The 16,623-nt window shown below is 41.9% G+C and overlaps 1 protein-coding gene across 1 annotated transcript; it reads left to right on the plus strand.

The window, feature by feature from the left end:
- Positions 1-3,457: 3,457 nt before the first annotated feature.
- On the plus strand, positions 3,458-15,260 carry LOC131294006 (diuretic hormone receptor-like). The gene is made up of 11 exons (XM_058322053.1): positions 3,458-3,782; positions 8,062-8,257; positions 8,357-8,450; positions 8,593-8,686; positions 10,664-10,744; positions 12,081-12,178; positions 12,329-12,439; positions 12,604-12,789; positions 13,352-13,479; positions 13,941-13,991; positions 15,227-15,260. The coding sequence occupies exons 1-11, from the start codon at positions 3,458-3,460 to the stop codon at positions 15,258-15,260; spliced, it is 1,398 nt and encodes a 465-aa protein (XP_058178036.1).
- Positions 15,261-16,623: the final 1,363 nt, after the last annotated feature.

Consider the following 16,623-nt stretch of genomic DNA (forward strand, 5'->3'; position numbering starts at 1 on the left):
TATATTTCTTAGCGTCGTGCCTATTTGTCTGTTTGTGTTGCGTGGAAAAGATGGCTCCAGCGTAGGAAAAAGATATGAATGCTTTCCTCGTTATCTGCAAGAAGTGAATAATAAAATTAAAAATAACTTAATCAGAACCACTTGCGTTGGATGCATCAGTGCAGTAATGAGCGCAACGTTAATTTGTTTACGTTGTTTAGAAGTGGAACCTTTATGCAAAATTGTAGAGAAGGAAATTTAAGTACCTCCTTGATCGGTCAGTCGTGTTGAAAATTTCGTTGGAAAATATGTAAAACAGCTTTATAAAATTGTTATGTCCTAGTTTCATAATTTCAATTCAGCTGAATTTGACACTTTGTAAAACACAACATACCTCGTACCAGAACATGGAATAAGTGACCGGTAACAATTCCAAACAAATGCCAAACTCCAGAAGGGCTCGACGTTCCACAGCGTTCTCGGTCAGTGGACCAAACGTTCCAAACATCGACAAAAGGAACACAACACGGTTCAGCGACCGAAAGGTTTGTTTGTGTCCCTCGCCACCAGCCCCTCGGGGGGTGGGAACGTGAAACCGAAGGGAAGAAGGAAACGGGACGGAAAAGAACAGAGTTTTCCCTTCGGTTCAGGGCGTGTATTGTTTGTCCTTGTTCATTAGAGATATTTTTATAGCCAGCGAACCCGATGCTGCCCACAAAATTATGACCGACGCTGTTGACCCGGTTGCACGTGGGGAAACTTTACCCTCCCTTCGCTCATTTTCCACCATTATGTTTGTGGTTGTTGCTTTCCTCTAGGGGGTATACGAAAAGTCTTCGTCACGAGCGGTTGATGCTGTCTGTTTGGTTTGGTTCTCTCTTTTGTTTCTCTAGCCCCGGCCCGAGCACCTCCATCGTGTGTGGGTTTGTTGCTGTTGTTTTATCTGGAACAGATTCCAATTACATTATATTTGATGTTGCTAGCGTTTTCTTTTCGACTACAAGTAGGTGTGTGTGTGTGTGTTTCGAATTTTTGCTAGAACCAACAGAAAACCCCCGGTTGATCACATCAGAAGATTCCAATGACAATGGTTTCCGTCGGTTGTTTGTGCCTGTGTGTTGTGGATGTCATAATCATTATTATTCAAAGGTTGCAAAATTGATTTTCCTAATGTAGAAAGATTTCTTTATGCCAACGGCCAACTAGGCCAAACCCTTTTTTATTTGCAAGACAGTTGTATGTTCTTTCTTCGAAGAAGTAACATTGATGTTTTTCTTTTTTGAGGAACCGTACGTTTATCCCTTTTCCGTATATTATACTAGATTTCCATGTTTTGGGTTTATCATTTTTTCCCCTTTGTTTTCATGAATTTTCCTATAGTTTAACCTTTCTTTAATAACCGTTTGCGAACAAATCATCCACCCAGCCGAGCAGTCGGATATGAAGCTGTAAAATAAACTCCGCGACCATATGAAGGACAACCACCCGTTCGCTGGGAAATGAAAACCTCCTGGTTTGCAATGACTTTGGTCGGAAAACTCGTAAATCTTTACGGCCACACATAAAACGCTCCCCATGCGTTGCTTCTCCCTCTATGGTTTGCGTTTGGTGCAGTTAAACATAGGTGCTATAAAATGAGCATAAGCGATCGCATCGAAAAGTGCAAAAGCAGAGGAGAAAACAATCCAGGGTGAAACCATTTCCGTCGCTATTCGATTGCGTTTTTCGCTCGCGAAATTTTGTGCGGATCGTGCGGGTGAAATGGAAGGTGAAAATCGCACCACCTTGAATAATTCCATCCACGCGTGCCTGGAATGGGTGTGCAAGTGTGGCGCGTGCATGTGTTTCCGAATGTTTCTCGCCCCCGTTGGCGTTGTGGTTTCACTCGTTTTCGTTCACCTCCAGCGGTGTTTTTGGGCACATGAACCCGTTCATGAACAGCTCTTTCGGAAAGGCAACCAGGCTGCTTTTTTGGGAAACGGAAAAGGATGGGAAAGGATGAAGCGACGGATCAGCAAGGGACGGGGTAAGCAATATGTGAAGCTCTATTTGATCGATCGAAAGCAATTCACACCCGACACGGTGATCTCAAGAGCCTTTCGGCACATTTTCGCCACCCTTTCCCGTAACGCCAGCAATCCCGTGCACGTGCGTGACATCATCATCATTAATGGTAAAATATTCCACGCGTTGTCAACGCGATGAGAAGATGATCGACTCCATTTGTGGTTTCGTTCGGAAAAGGTGCGTTTTATGTTTCGCAAAAAGTTTGCGTTAAAACTTAAGTGAACAAGAGAACCACAATGGCGGGGAAGCGGACCGATTGGGTAACGGAACGGAGCCTGGGCTCGGCATCGTGAAGGCATGTACGCACCAATGACAAACGGTGGTATTTATCGAACCCCGAGCAGAAAGGCGAAAAGTCAAGATCCTGGATCGGTCGCGGCGAGCACACAGCAACCGTAGTAAGCTGGAGGCGGTCTGGAGGAAAAACATACAACCCGGCGACGACCCCGGTGAAACGGCAAACACCCGGCTCGAGCTCGCCCCCGACTTTCGGGGGCTGGAAATGGTTGGCACGGTTGTGTGAGTGTGCCGAGCCTGCTATACACAGACCGGCGGCGGCAACGACAACGACGACGACGACGACGACGACCGCATCGGCATCGTCTTTGGACCGGCAGAAATCGAAGCGCTTTCCGCCGGTGAAATCAGTTTCCATCTGGACGGTAGCGCGTTTGGTCGCACCGGGTTTTCACGCGAGCACCGCCCAGGTTTGCGTGCGGGATGGGAAAATTTATAGTTAGAAGTTGCCAGTGGCGCTGAGTGCCTTTTGCTGCTTTCTTGCACCACTGGGGTTGTTTGGAAACCGTTTTGTTCAGCATAAAACTGACATCGGAGAAGCGAAACGGGTGGAAAACGTGAAATTGAAAAGTGCAATAATGTTTTAAAATTATGTTCACCCCACAGCCTCTCGCAGAAAGCGGGTGGTAGACGCCTTTTCTGCGAAAAGTGCCATCGATAACCGTTAAGTGGCGTGGGCGAGTGATTGTCGAAAGGAGGATTTATGGAACAGCAGCCATCAGAATGTGGAGAAGAAATATTATTCATGAGTTCTGACGGTGTGTTTTCCGTGAATGATGGTTTTGTGCTGTTTGATCAATGTTTAATTTAGCTTCAATGTTAATTTTAGCATTAAATTGTGATTTCCGAAAGTGATTTTAAGTGATTTGAAATTAATTGAAAACAGTGACGAAGTGAAATGAGCTTTAGTTTGATCCAACGGAAGCATTGTGAATGTCAACGTGCCCTACCGAGGAATCCCGTCGGGGTTCCCTTGATAGATGAGGCTCTACATTAGTAAGCTTTCTTAATCGTTGCTCTTCTGGCGTAATGTGAGGCACATAAGTGTCGTGGGAAACGTCGGCTGAAAACAGCGTCTCGAATACAGTTTGGGAGAAAAATAACCCGTTTTGCAATGAACGAAACATCGCTCGACGGGCAAATTGCTTCGATGGCACTCGTGGATACCTCCGGAGATGCGTTCTCTTCGGAGAACCTCACCGGGCTGCCACCGGAAGCCGGTTCAGGGTTGTTTTCGATGGACAACCTGTTAGCGCTGGCCATGAACATGAGCCTGGCAGAGCGGTGTCGGTTGCAGCAGCAGGCAGAAGAGGGGCTGCAGGACGTCGCCTGTCCATCCTTTTTCGATAAGGTGTCCTGCTGGCCGCGAACTCCACCGAACACGACGGCCGTGCTGCCCTGCTTTGCCGAGCTCTTGGGAGTGCCATATGATAGTTCGCGTAAGTATGATTAATTTAGCTTGAGTTAAATTATAAGTGCTTCACAGTCATATTAAAAAGTCGTTTATAGTCAGAGTCTACAGTAATTTATGAACCACGACAGATAAATACAAGTATGAGTTGATCAAATTAGTATTCCCAAGGTTAACGTTATTTTATAGCTCATTCAAATTGTTTTTTCTGCGGTATCATCTTCAGCCTCAAGAATATAAAAAGTTATTTAAATAATACCTTAAAGCTAACCCATATTGTTGTGAGGTTGGCGAAAAGCAAGCTAAGGCAACCATAAGCGAAAAGCATTTGTATACTCGAGCAAAAGCTTTTGCATTTATCGTTCGTATTAATGTCCATTTGCACAAAAAAAAGGAAAACAGCTAAATGGCATAAATCACGCGGTATTGGAAAGTTTTTGTGAAAATTTGCTCGTTACATGAATTGGATTAAAGAGCCAAACAATACATATACCATACCACACACATGCACATTTTCTATTGTTTCGGGATTGTTGGCAAATTTGAATTTATTGTTCAAGAATTGAGCGTGTTTTTCAGGCGAAGGGTAAAATAGCTTTTTGATGCTGCCGGTTAAATCAATTCTTTGGATAATAGTTTTCTGGTGTTTTCAAATTATTTTAATTAGCAAAGTAGATTGCGTATTTTTACTCGCCATGATTGTAAACATAATAGAAACTATTTCGCAGATCTACTCTTCTATTTCACCCACTCGTTCTCACTAGTCAACAATATGAAATATTTATGCTCAACTGAAAGTCAAGGACAATTCGTAGAGTAAATTTTATGTTCAATCAAATAATTATTCCACAGCTTTTCTCATGAGATATTGTTAATTGTATTTGTATGTAACAAGTTGTAAGTTAGATTGATTGAACTAATCCGAATATAATTCATTCTTTTCCATTTAAATAAAATTAAAATGAAATAAATCATACCACACCACAGTCAGCAAATAAATAAAATGACCACGACAACGTTACTTATTAGCTTTGCCTCGTTTTTCCCTCGTGTCGCGCCAAAGGGGCCCACAATTGATGGCAGTTCGCCGAAGTTCCAAATTTGCTCGCCCATTAAATCACTATCAAATAACACGCCTGGTGTCACGAAGTTTATCGGCCTCGAAGTGGCCGATTTACAAGCCCCGCGAATGGAGACGCCTGGTAAATGGAGACGCCTGGTAACTGGAGACGCCTGGTAAATGGAGACGCCTGGTATTGTGTGCGTCCTCGCGAGCATGTTCGCCAGATGGAGTGTCGTTGAAGCGGTGCACCTTGACCCACAGTTCGAACCAATAAGAAGGCGAAACAAGGGTCCGGAAGCATCGTGCATCGTTCCCATACTTAACATTCGCGCCTGGTTTACTGACGGATGGATGGGATAGTAAACGAGGGAGGGGGCGGGGGCTAGGATATAAAGGAAGAGCGCCGGAACGAAGATAAAAAGAGCAGTACGCCAGTATTTCGTGGTGAACATAAATCACTCCTCCCTCACACCAACTCGAGATGCTGTCACGCGCCGGACGTCGTCGGCATTGTTAGCCTTGCGTTATCTCCACACTATTTGGCATGTTTTGCTCTCGACAAGACGAGAACCAGACGCGTTGTTTCACTCTGCTCAGGCAGCGGTGTTAAACTAAGATGCTTGCTACGGTGGCATGACTCGCACAAGGCAACCGTTTCGTTTGAATCATTTTTACTATCTCTCCTCCGTGCGCAGATACCATTCGAACCCGGGCCAAGGTGTCCTTCTCGGTACCGACGTGTAATGTACCGAACCCCGGGCGGATCCAGTACATCAAGTTAATAAGGTTAACTTACTGCCCATGAAAATACCTTTTCCTTCGGCTGCCTTATTTCCCTTTGCTTTCGGTTCCAACAATTGGCTCAAGGATACTGTGTGCCTTCTCCTTCGGTACGCCATTCGGGAGGGGACAACGAACCTGACCTTCCTGGATGGCATTGTTTGAGTTTAGCTTTGCACAATGGCCGGCACTGATTCGTGAACCCCTCATTCGCACAAATCATCTTCCACGACGAACCCAAGGTTTGCCTTTGTTCGACCGAACAGTAGCACCGTGTTTGCACGAAAGCTGAGCAGCGATCTGCTTCTTGGGTTAACTTGGGCCCACGGGAGATGAATTAATAGACAACGCAGACCCTTTCGCCAGCTTATCAGCGCCAAATGAAGGAACAGTTGCCTTTCTTTTGTTATCTGTTTTAGTTTGTTTGTTTTTTTTTTTTGTTACCAATGAAGAAGTTGTACACCAGAAGATGGGTAATTTTCATCTTACGTGCGGCAAAAAGGTTGCTAACAAATTGGAAATGTTTCGGTGATGCTTACTTTAACATTTTCTTCCCATGGATTCGGCGGGTGAATCCTATTTCCATGCTAATGCAATATTTTCTTTCCAACGCTGGATGCAAGACAGCTTAAAATGGTTCTGGTTTTTCTGCTTTTTTTTACCATCCATGGCGATTTTTTCCTTTTTTGAAGGTGGTCTCTTGTTCGTATGTATTTAGGACAATTGGCTTTGTTCTCAGATACAATCGATGTAAAAGAAGTGATATTTCGCTTGGACAGGTTTTCATCTCAACTTTGCTAACGAAAAAGCTCATACTGCTTCATAGCATTTGCATTCTTTTTATGTTTTCTATCACAACTAATTCATTTATCTATCTTTCTTTGCATAAAATAAACGATTTCGTTGTATAAATTGGGCTTCTATTCATTGATGCACGTGCTTATTTCCAGCTCTAGACTTTAAAACACCATATTTCAATGTTTCAAAGCTGTTCTCAACAACATTCTCTTGCTTTTTATTCACTCGCAGACAAAACAAAAAACCTTTTTCCGTCATCATTTGCTGGAAGACTAATTTTTGTCTATTACTTACGGCGCGCACCAAAAAAGCGCCACCTGTTGAATGTGCCTTAATGGTCGCCACAAATTTGGGTCAAAGATGAAGCAAGACAAGAAGAAAAACGAAAAATAACCCATTCCTGGTAAGAGCGCACCAGAACAGAGATGAAGGCGTTCAAACAAGAAGGTTTTCGGTCAGCTTGCATAACAAAACGTCCGTCCAGTTTACGCCCACCGACGGAACCGTCCTCTGGCGAGATCACGGAAACTGGACTAAGAGCAATGCTAATTAACTTTTCCGGAAATGGCTAGCGAGCGTGCGCTCGGGCGGAACGAGAGTAAATTAATGTAAAGCGAACAAGCGATCCAAAGAGGAAAAACTCCGTCTGACGCCAATTTGCGAGTCGCCAGAATGGCCGGGCGGGAATTAAGTCAGCTTCCTTTGCAGTTGACAGTTTAGGTGATATTCTGTTTGTTCCTTAATGATTAATTATTCATTGCACCAGTGCAGCATTAAAAAGGTTGTGACTCTGTAAAACGAAGCTGGCTAATAAGCTTAGAAAAGAAATGGGGAATCGCAATACTCTTGCAATTTAAAATGAATTACATCGATGATGAGCTTACTTTGTTCGGATGGGCATAATTTTGAAATAATCAGTAAAAAATTATTTTTACAGAATAGACCATCAGAATCTACATGACACATCACCTGTTCCATAATTCGCATCTATTGCACAAGGTTGCTAGCATTCATGTGATGTTTTTCCTAGAATGTTACGGTATTTGTTTCATATAACAAATTAGGTTTGGCTTCTAGGTACTTCATAGGCCGCCATTTAGTTCTTTGAAATGTTTTATGATTGATCAGAAATCCGTTTTCCGGGTGTTATACATTAAATGTGAGAGTTTGTTTGATGTCTTTCTAAGAAACACATATTTCATAGAATCGATAACTTCCATTTAAACATAAGATTAATACAAAAAATAATTCATCTGACGATGGCACAGATTTCACAAAATTTTGAACTCGTTTTTTTTCGTTTGAATTGTTGTAATACTTTACCATTATGTTCCACCATAACACATTCAGCTAAACTAGTTAAAGTAGTTTGTTAAAAACATATATAGATTTCACTAAATGAGTTTATTTGTTCATTGAACATGTAATGTGATTTTAATTATAACAAATAACCGGTTTTTACTAATTTAAGAAAACAAATTATAAGCCATAAGAAGGCGGAATAAACAGAATGGGGATGAAAACAAATATTTAATTGAACCCTTTATAAATGAAAGATAAGAACACACAATAAACAACTAAATAATTGAGATGTTTACAAACTAACAAACAATTGAATTTACTATGTCGTTAATGTTAAAAGCCAAACAATTTATTTCTATTCCAGAGAATGCAACGCGTTTCTGCAACGTAGACGGCTCCTGGGACAACTACACCGACTACGACCGGTGCGAGCACGTCCTTGCCACGCCGATGTCAAGCTTCGAGCCGAGCATCGAGCTGCCGTCGCTGATCTACTACGTCGGCTACTCGATCAGCCTGGCCGCGCTGGTGGTGGCCGTGGCCGTGCTGGTGTACTTTAAGTGAGTAGTGGGCGTGTGTGGCCGCCGCCCTTTACCCGGTCCGCGGTGCCGGGAGAGTTACCGTGTGAGTTAAAAAAAAAGTAAATGCTCTGCCCGCAGGGACCTCCGCTGCCTTCGGAACACCATCCACGTCAACCTGTTCCTCACCTACATCATGTCCTCGAGCCTGTGGATTCTGCTGCTGTCGCTGCATGTAGCCGAGGTTGGCCTTTTTCATTCCTCGATAATGAATTTGATGAGCGTTTTGAGTTAATTTAAAAATGATTATTATATTTTTTCCAATTCGCCGCAACTGAATCTGAATCGCCATCGTGATATTGCACGGAACATTTTAGGAGAACGTCAAACTAGAAATGATCGGCTGCCTATCTCTCATGACGCTCTTCCACTACTTCAACACGACCAACTTTTTCTGGATGCTTGTCGAAGGTGAGTATCGTGCGAGCTGGGTTGAGGATGTTTTAGTTCCCTGCCAGCTCTTGTTGCTCGCTCGTGGCTTAGGTTTTACTCTGTTTATATTCATAACCAGACGATGAGTTTTCCTCCTTCCGTACGCTTCCATGTTTCCCTTCATTTGAATAAAAAAAATGGTGATCGATAATGTCACATAATGCGGGCCCGAGTCTGTTTGATCGGGACGGTAAACAACTTAATTTTCCAACGTTAACACCACAGTGCGACGGCAGCACGGTTGTCCGTTTGGTTTTCCGAGAACCTTTGCGATGTATATTTTGAGTTGGAAATATGAAAAAACGGCAAACCGCTCTCTGAAGCAGGTTTTCGAGGCAAAGTAAACAAGTTTTATAAACAAATATTATCTTTCCCCTTTACTGGCGAGGATGGCGTCGCGTTGCGAAACTCCCCCATCCAAAGAATTTGCGAAGAAGAAAACAGTGTCACTATGGGATGTGACCGAAAGATTGTTCGTTTATAACTTAAAGTTATGGCAAAAAATGCTCGATGGGATGGAGGAAAGGAAGTGTAATCAAGTAGCAAAGTTGGTCAAATCAACGAGTCAATTGGTGGCTGCCAGCTGGTAAAATTATCCGTTGATACGAGACTGGCTTAACCTTCCTGGGTGGAAGAGAAACTTTTTCCATCGAGTAAAAACTCGAACGTGATCCGGTAACATCTAGATGCAGATGCCGTGTGCCAAAGAATGGAGGAAAAGAAAAAAAATAGGTGCACCATAAAATGTAAATTTTATCACAACACTGACCTGAACTTGAACACCCAGGACGTTCTCAGCAGTGAGTACTTTCCCCGTAAGCAAACCGCTAGCGCTACTCCAGCGTTCCATCACGAAACACGTACCAGGGCCGTGACTGTTTCCTTTTCCGAGCGCGCGGAAACTTTTAGCTTTCTTTGCCACTTTTCCAATTACTACCATTATACGGCCGGTGCCTCCGTCTGGATCCGTGCAGTTGAGGCCGTCTTGATGCTTCGCTTCCATAATTGACTTTAATTGCTTTTCGATGTTTAGCCGGCGTCGGTGGGGTGTTCGCTGGATTTATGGCACGATAATTATGATCCGATTAATTACCAAAACCGGCCATGCCGAAGACGTGTCTGCCGCGCGGTGCGGGTTTGATGCGCCACCGCGTGGAATGAAAATAATCAATTTTAGTCGTGATTTTGTTGGACGTGAAGGGCGGAACCGAGAGCAACCATACGTCGCTGAACGGTGCTCTATTTATGACGATGGATGAAAATAAACCGCGTATGAGATAAATATAGCATCCGAGGGTGGTTCCTTAATAAATTAAAAAAGTTTGATGATTATGTTTTGATTATAATTAGTTAGTGGCGAAAAACTGAGGTAACATAAAATGTAAGCAATCAGGTATTTCTGAGAAAACAGTACTGAAGAAAAGGACCAATTATCATTGTTTTTCGCCTTCTTAGATCTAAGTTTGTAAAAGGAAATGAAGAAAGCATAATCCTCTACTTTTACTATCTACTTCCGATACTAAATTTTCCTAACATCCCCAAGCGGTAAAGCGAAGGCAAGTGAAATGCATGCTAATGCTTGGAAAGTTTGTGCACTTAATTACCCGGTGCAATCGTTCACATTGTCTTATAAAATATTCATTAACTCATTATTCTCACCGTGAAGTGCAACTCTTGCTCGCTAGCTCGCATTATGCTTCGGCACGACCACGAGCAACTGGAACGTTGTCAACCGTGTAATTAGTTTAAAGCTCTCGTGATTAATACATACGCCATCAATTAGGAGCCTATTGAGGTGTCGGAGTGGGGGAATCAGAGGGAAATAGTGGAACCAGTGTGCCTATTAGTTAAAGATGCAGCTGACTTTAGTGAGATTTGACTTTTCGACGATTCCAATGTACCCTCACCGTCGTTTGCTTTTTCCTTCGGCTAATTAATCTCACGTTCTCATTGTAGGGCTCTATCTGTATATGCTGGTCGTGCAGACGTTTTCCGGCGATACATTACGCTTCCGGAAGTACGCCATCATCGGTTGGGGTAAGTATGTTATTCTTAAGTTGCCAATAAAATATTCGAGCAGGGTGTTGAGTTTAAATGTACAGTATCAAAGGCAAACTTTTGTTTGTTGGGTTCTATCTTTCCCAAACTGTAAGTAATTCCCTGTACTTTATCTTTAACTATGGCATTAGTCCACAAACCACCAGGCGTCTCCACCGATAGAAACATAATTTCCATAATTTTCTAAATACAATAAAATAATTGATATTATTTGTCAATAACAGTTTGTTAGTTTCTAAATATTTCATTTTAATAAAGTTTTAACTTAAACAGTGCTTCATTATATTGCTGGGTCCTATCGATATCCTACCACGTTAAAGCATATTACATAAAACATACTTCAAACGCCTTTTCTTCAGTGCACTGCAAATTCTAAGAACCGACAGCTTCTGCACGTTTGTTCATAGCTAGACTTCTGAACTTCGATACTCCACCGGAAAGCCACACCCGTAATGGTCTGTCAATTACTTCTACTCCGATACTCGATCATAAGCCGGCCGAGCGAGTCCAGACACATGAGAATCTCCGATGCAGCCTTCTCTTTTAAGCCGGCATCTCAACTGACTCGTTACTGCCTTTGACTAAGATTGCACTGACGAGTCAGACGAAAGGATCAATCAGATCCGACGAGCAAGATCGTGTTACGCAAGATTATGCTTCCCCCTTTGACCAACCAGCAGCCATACCCAATGCCATCTCGAAGCAAGGGATTCAGCCTGGGAAAGGAGTGTTGTTTAATCATTCGTTAAATGTTTCACTCCGAGCCCGACAGTCTCGATGGATAGAGCTGTTGTTACGTTGAGTTGGCCCGGTTTCGAAACCAAGCACAAACGAGAAACTGGTGAATGTAATTTAATTTCATCCCAGGTCTGAAGAGTACCGGTGGAAAGTATAGTCACTGGTTGAATTGTCAGTTTAATTAAATCCTCTGCCAACGCAACCAACGCGGGCGCACGGAGATTAATCATTTGAATCTGGAACGTAGAATGGCGTACCAAGTGGCAAGCATTTGTTCCCAATCTCATTTTTATGAGTTTAATTTTGATTTAAAGCTTAATGCAAACTGGTTTCAGAAGGTTAATCACTTTCAGTTTTAGAAGGTTTGCCGGTGAAGCTCAATGTATTTATCGTCAGTTGACAGTTAACAATGTTAATTTTTATTAATCTTGTTACATAATGTGCTATTTTCCTTCAAATTTAAATTTGTTTCAAGAAATAAATAAAATTATACGTCATGCGGTGTAAACTGATTTATATCAGTGTGTTGTACATTGTTTTTTCAATTTATTTTAACTGAATCATTCTATTTATTTAGGTGGACCGTTAGTCTTTGTCATAGTATGGGCCATCGTAAAGCCATTCTTTCCAACAAGCTCGAGCCTGGAACATTCAAGCTTGGAAAACCAAAAAAAAGTGAGTATTTTAGTACAAAATTTACGGTCAAATTTGCTATTGTAAACATTTAAAGTTTTTTATGGCCTCGAGATACAAAAACGCAAACATGTAAGTGTAAAGTATTGCTCAAAATTAATATAACCCGTTTAACCCCCCGTTTCCCGGCAGCTCGAAGTAGAATGCTCATGGATGCGTGAATCTCACATCGATTGGATCATCCAGGGCCCGTCCTTTGCCGTGCTGGTTATCAATCTCATCTTTCTCCTGCGCATCATGTGGGTAAGTGGAACTTGCGGAGCGGAGGAAGTGATGCTTCCGGTGCAGCTGAATGCCGAATGATGATTGATTCCTGGCCAGCACCGGATTCACTCAAACCGGTGGGAAAAAGGTTGCAAGAAATATTATCAATATTTCTTCCTTCTTCGTTTCACACCTCGGGACAGGTCCTGATCACTAAGCTCCGCTCGGCCAACACCGTCGAGACGCGCCAGTATCGGAAGGCCTCGAAGGCCCTGCTCGTGCTGATACCGCTCCTCGGCATCACCTACCTCATCGTCATCTACGGCCCGGACGAGGGAGTCGGGAGCCAGATATTCGCCATAACGCGAGCCATTCTCCTCAGCACACAGGTAAGCGGCACAAAAGACTGGCATGGAAGCGGAACCTGGCGTGTAATAGATCAGGAACGGTGGAAAAGCATACCCTCCGGACGGTTCGGTTCAGACGAGTTTGATTCAATTCAAAAAGGTGTCGAAAAAGGAAACGAAGGGAAAACAGGCAAAGATGTTCGATTCGAATTCAATCGTCCGGTTAGGAATTCCAAGTAGGATCACCTGTGCCACGCCTCAAAGGCAACAGGAAACTCTTAAGAAAAACCTCTTATGTATTAGATCTAGGAGACAGATTAAAAAATTATGTTTTTCTAACGAATCAAAAATAGAATCAGTAAGAAACTGTAAATTTTTACTAAATCGTTACTATAGAATAACATAAAAACATGATTAACAAACTTATTCGTAAAAGGGACTGCAAAGAGGCCAACATAATTGCCATATTCCACAACAATACAAACTTTTTTTGTTGCTTTCGTTTGCTGCCAATTTGTCAGCAGTATAACATTTTCCCATTGATTATTTAACTCGATGAAGAAGTGGCATTCTCATCGTTCTTTAATGTCTTCCTTTGCAACAGGGTTTCGTCGTTTCGCTTTTGTACTGCTTCCTCAACTCGGAGGTTCGCCAAACGCTGCGGCATCACTTCTATCGCTGGCGCGATGAACGAAACATTCTCTCCGGAAAAGTAAACAACCATCATCGAAGGTAACACTCGTACAATATAGAAACTCGCTAGCATTGTTTATTGTTTTTGGTTTTTCTCTTTCCTTTTAAACCAAACGTTACCAATTAATCATTCCGAAACGGATACGTTTTATTCTCCTTCGCTTTTCCTTCCAATTCGGTTTCTGTGTGTTTATATGAATGGAAATAATTCTCTTCATTGTCTCTCATAACTGAATATTATGGTCCATTCTTTTTTTTCTTCAATCTTTGTTACCCCTTTCATCAATGTCGCGAATTTCAAACAATACAAAACAAAAATCATCCACATACATTCTCCCCACTCCATGGGAGGACAAAACACCAACCGTGTTTCATGTTGTTTGTTTGGGGGAAAAAAAACCTCGATCGTACCGTCGGATCACCATCGACTTCCTCATCCTTTTCGGGATCAAACACACAATCATACACACGGACGTTTGGATCCTTGTAACGCTCCGCAGACCGACGTTCAGCAAAGACAACTCGCCTCGCTCGAGGACCGAAAGCACACGGTTGGTATTTCAAAGACAACATGGATTTATTTCGTTTTTAAAATCGTGTTCCTTCCTATCCCTGCGCTCCTAGCTTGTAGGTTATGCCTTCGTTTTTACTTGTCACTCCGAAATCAAATGTGTGCACGTGTTTGCGTGTCGTCAGTTGGCCATGGTGCTGCAACAATGTAACCGATCGTTAAAGTGTGCATTGTGCAACTTTTGCTGTGTTTACTTGTTAGCTTCAGCTTGTAAAGGGGTATTAATTTGTTGCATACACTCCTTTTGCCCGTACCGTGCTTCACACGAGATCCTTTGACGTTCAGTTTATTGATCGTTTGTGTTGTTAACTAATTTTAATTTGTTTTTTAAGTTCACAGTATACATTACAAGCTTTTCCTGCACAACTTCTGTTATTTTATCGACTTGATGTTCTTTGTAGCTTCATCAACATTCTTTTTTCGTTATTAGTAGCATTAGAGAAAGAGTACATAATTAGTTTTATTATGGAAGAAACATTCAGGTTTTTTAAACCTAAATTCACATTTAACAATTTAAACAAACGTAAAAAAAGTGTACGTAAAAAAAGTGAAATTATATCTTGTTAAGTTGTTGATTAAATTTTAATAACGTTAAATAAGCCTCTTTTTAACGAAACATAAAAAATTATTGATTGTGCCATAAATATTCACAAATATTTTCTTGAAAACCTTTTTACGATCGTATCCCCCTCATACAGTTAATTGTTCCAGCATGTGCTGCATACAAATTGGATTATAATAATAGTTTTGTTAGCGTTCATATGTGTTTTTCTTCGTATCCTCGTCAATATGTGTATTCACTCGATATTCGTTTGCTTAAATCTGTTTTTCATTTCTGATTTCCTGGAAATCCCGCTCACTTGGACATCGGTTATGATTTTGATTTGATTTTCGGGTGATGGTTTTTCCACCGGCAATATTTTCACCCGCTCCATTTCCTTACGTCGAGCAACAGCGTGTTGCGCAAATACGGTGCTATCGTCAACAACCAGTTGAATTCGCGTTTGTTTGTTACGGTCGAAAAAAAATCATCACTTTGCTGTGCCGGTCCAACAATATGGACAGTTTTTTTATGTGTGCATTTCATCTTTTCGTTTGCATTTCACTTTTTTGTTTGCTTTACTTTATTTCACTACTTGATTGCTTTCTTTTGATCGATTGTACAATTGATTTTACACTTTTTTTTTTCATTTTTTCATCGTTTCGCAAACACAGTTTGACAACGACCACGTCAGCACCTTTAATCTGATCCTGTTTTCTGGCCATCTCATTATTTGTACTGAATTTTACTGAAAAATCCAACATTGAGGTATGTTTTGATTTGCTTTTCGGGTTATGTGTTTATTTGATTTACTATTTTATTTGTTTCCTGAAATATGCAATTAATATATTATTTAGGTTTCATTAGGTGGAACTGATTCATTTTATTCATAAGTTTTCATCCTGTTCTCTGAGTAATGAATTGATGTTGGCCCTATTTTGATATGTTTGCTTTTTAATAGTTATTCACCAAGCATGGATTTGCACGTCCCCCTTTGAAGAGAATGATGATCACACAAAGCACACTGACATACATTCTCATGAGCACGTGCACTCATAACTGAAATAAAATGGTGTGCCTGGAGCGAGCGCCGGCAAAATTTAATTTTCTCTCCACTGCTGTCGTTATTGTTTGAATGTTTACTTTTTATGCGATCCCGTCGCCTTGGCCATTCGACCTCCGACGGACGGCGGCCGATATCGAACGCTCACGTTTCCCCGCCACGCAGGACGGTCGAGTACAGCATCGTCACCATGAAGCATTCGTGCGTAGTACGGGATTAAGATTTTAATTACTACTGGAGCGCACGCCCGGTACCTCCTCCGGCCATCGTTGGTTCGGGCATTGAATGGACCACGCGGCGGTCGGTGGAAAATGAACATCATCAACTAACTTCTCGGCTGAGGTTTATCGCACCATCAAACGATGAACGATGAGTTGTTTTGCCAGCGCTGGTGGTGCCATGAGTGAACTATGGTGTAACTGTAATCGCTACGGCACGATGAGTGTTAAATAAATTTCTTAAGAGTGCTTTACACTTTTTTTTTGGTACTCCTGATTACTTTTCACAACTATAGGTTGATAACAACCGCTATTTCAGCACGGTCTCAGGACAAAAAAATCGTTAGATGTCTAAGAGTAGAATGTAGACTAGAGGAAAAATAAAGTACATAACAGATAATATATTTAAAATTCAGAAAACTCATCCAACAAAAAATAATTAGAAATCTACTGTCTAATACGGGTGAGCAAGAGATACTCAATTTGTTACTTTGTTACTTTGCCACGATCCATGTGCTTGTTGATTTAGTTACGTCCCATCGTCTTGCAATTTTTCACTCTCCAGTTTTAGATTCGCCTGCACATCAACGCCATTATCATCAACATCCCTTCCCATCATGGCCCCACATTTGCCGCTAATTTATGATGTTCTAATAACCCAGTCCGTACTTTACTTTCCCCCTTCATCTTTTCTTCTTCTCTCCCCCCTTTAGGTTTTCTCAGTTTTCCCGACCAGAGTCGATGAATTTCCCATCCGTTCCGTGAACGTCAATAGTCGTCCAGAAACATG

The sequence above is a fragment of the Anopheles ziemanni genome, chromosome 2 (genome assembly GCF_943734765.1).
Source record: "Anopheles ziemanni chromosome 2, idAnoZiCoDA_A2_x.2, whole genome shotgun sequence".
Classification (NCBI taxonomy): Eukaryota; Metazoa; Arthropoda; class Insecta; order Diptera; family Culicidae; genus Anopheles; species Anopheles ziemanni.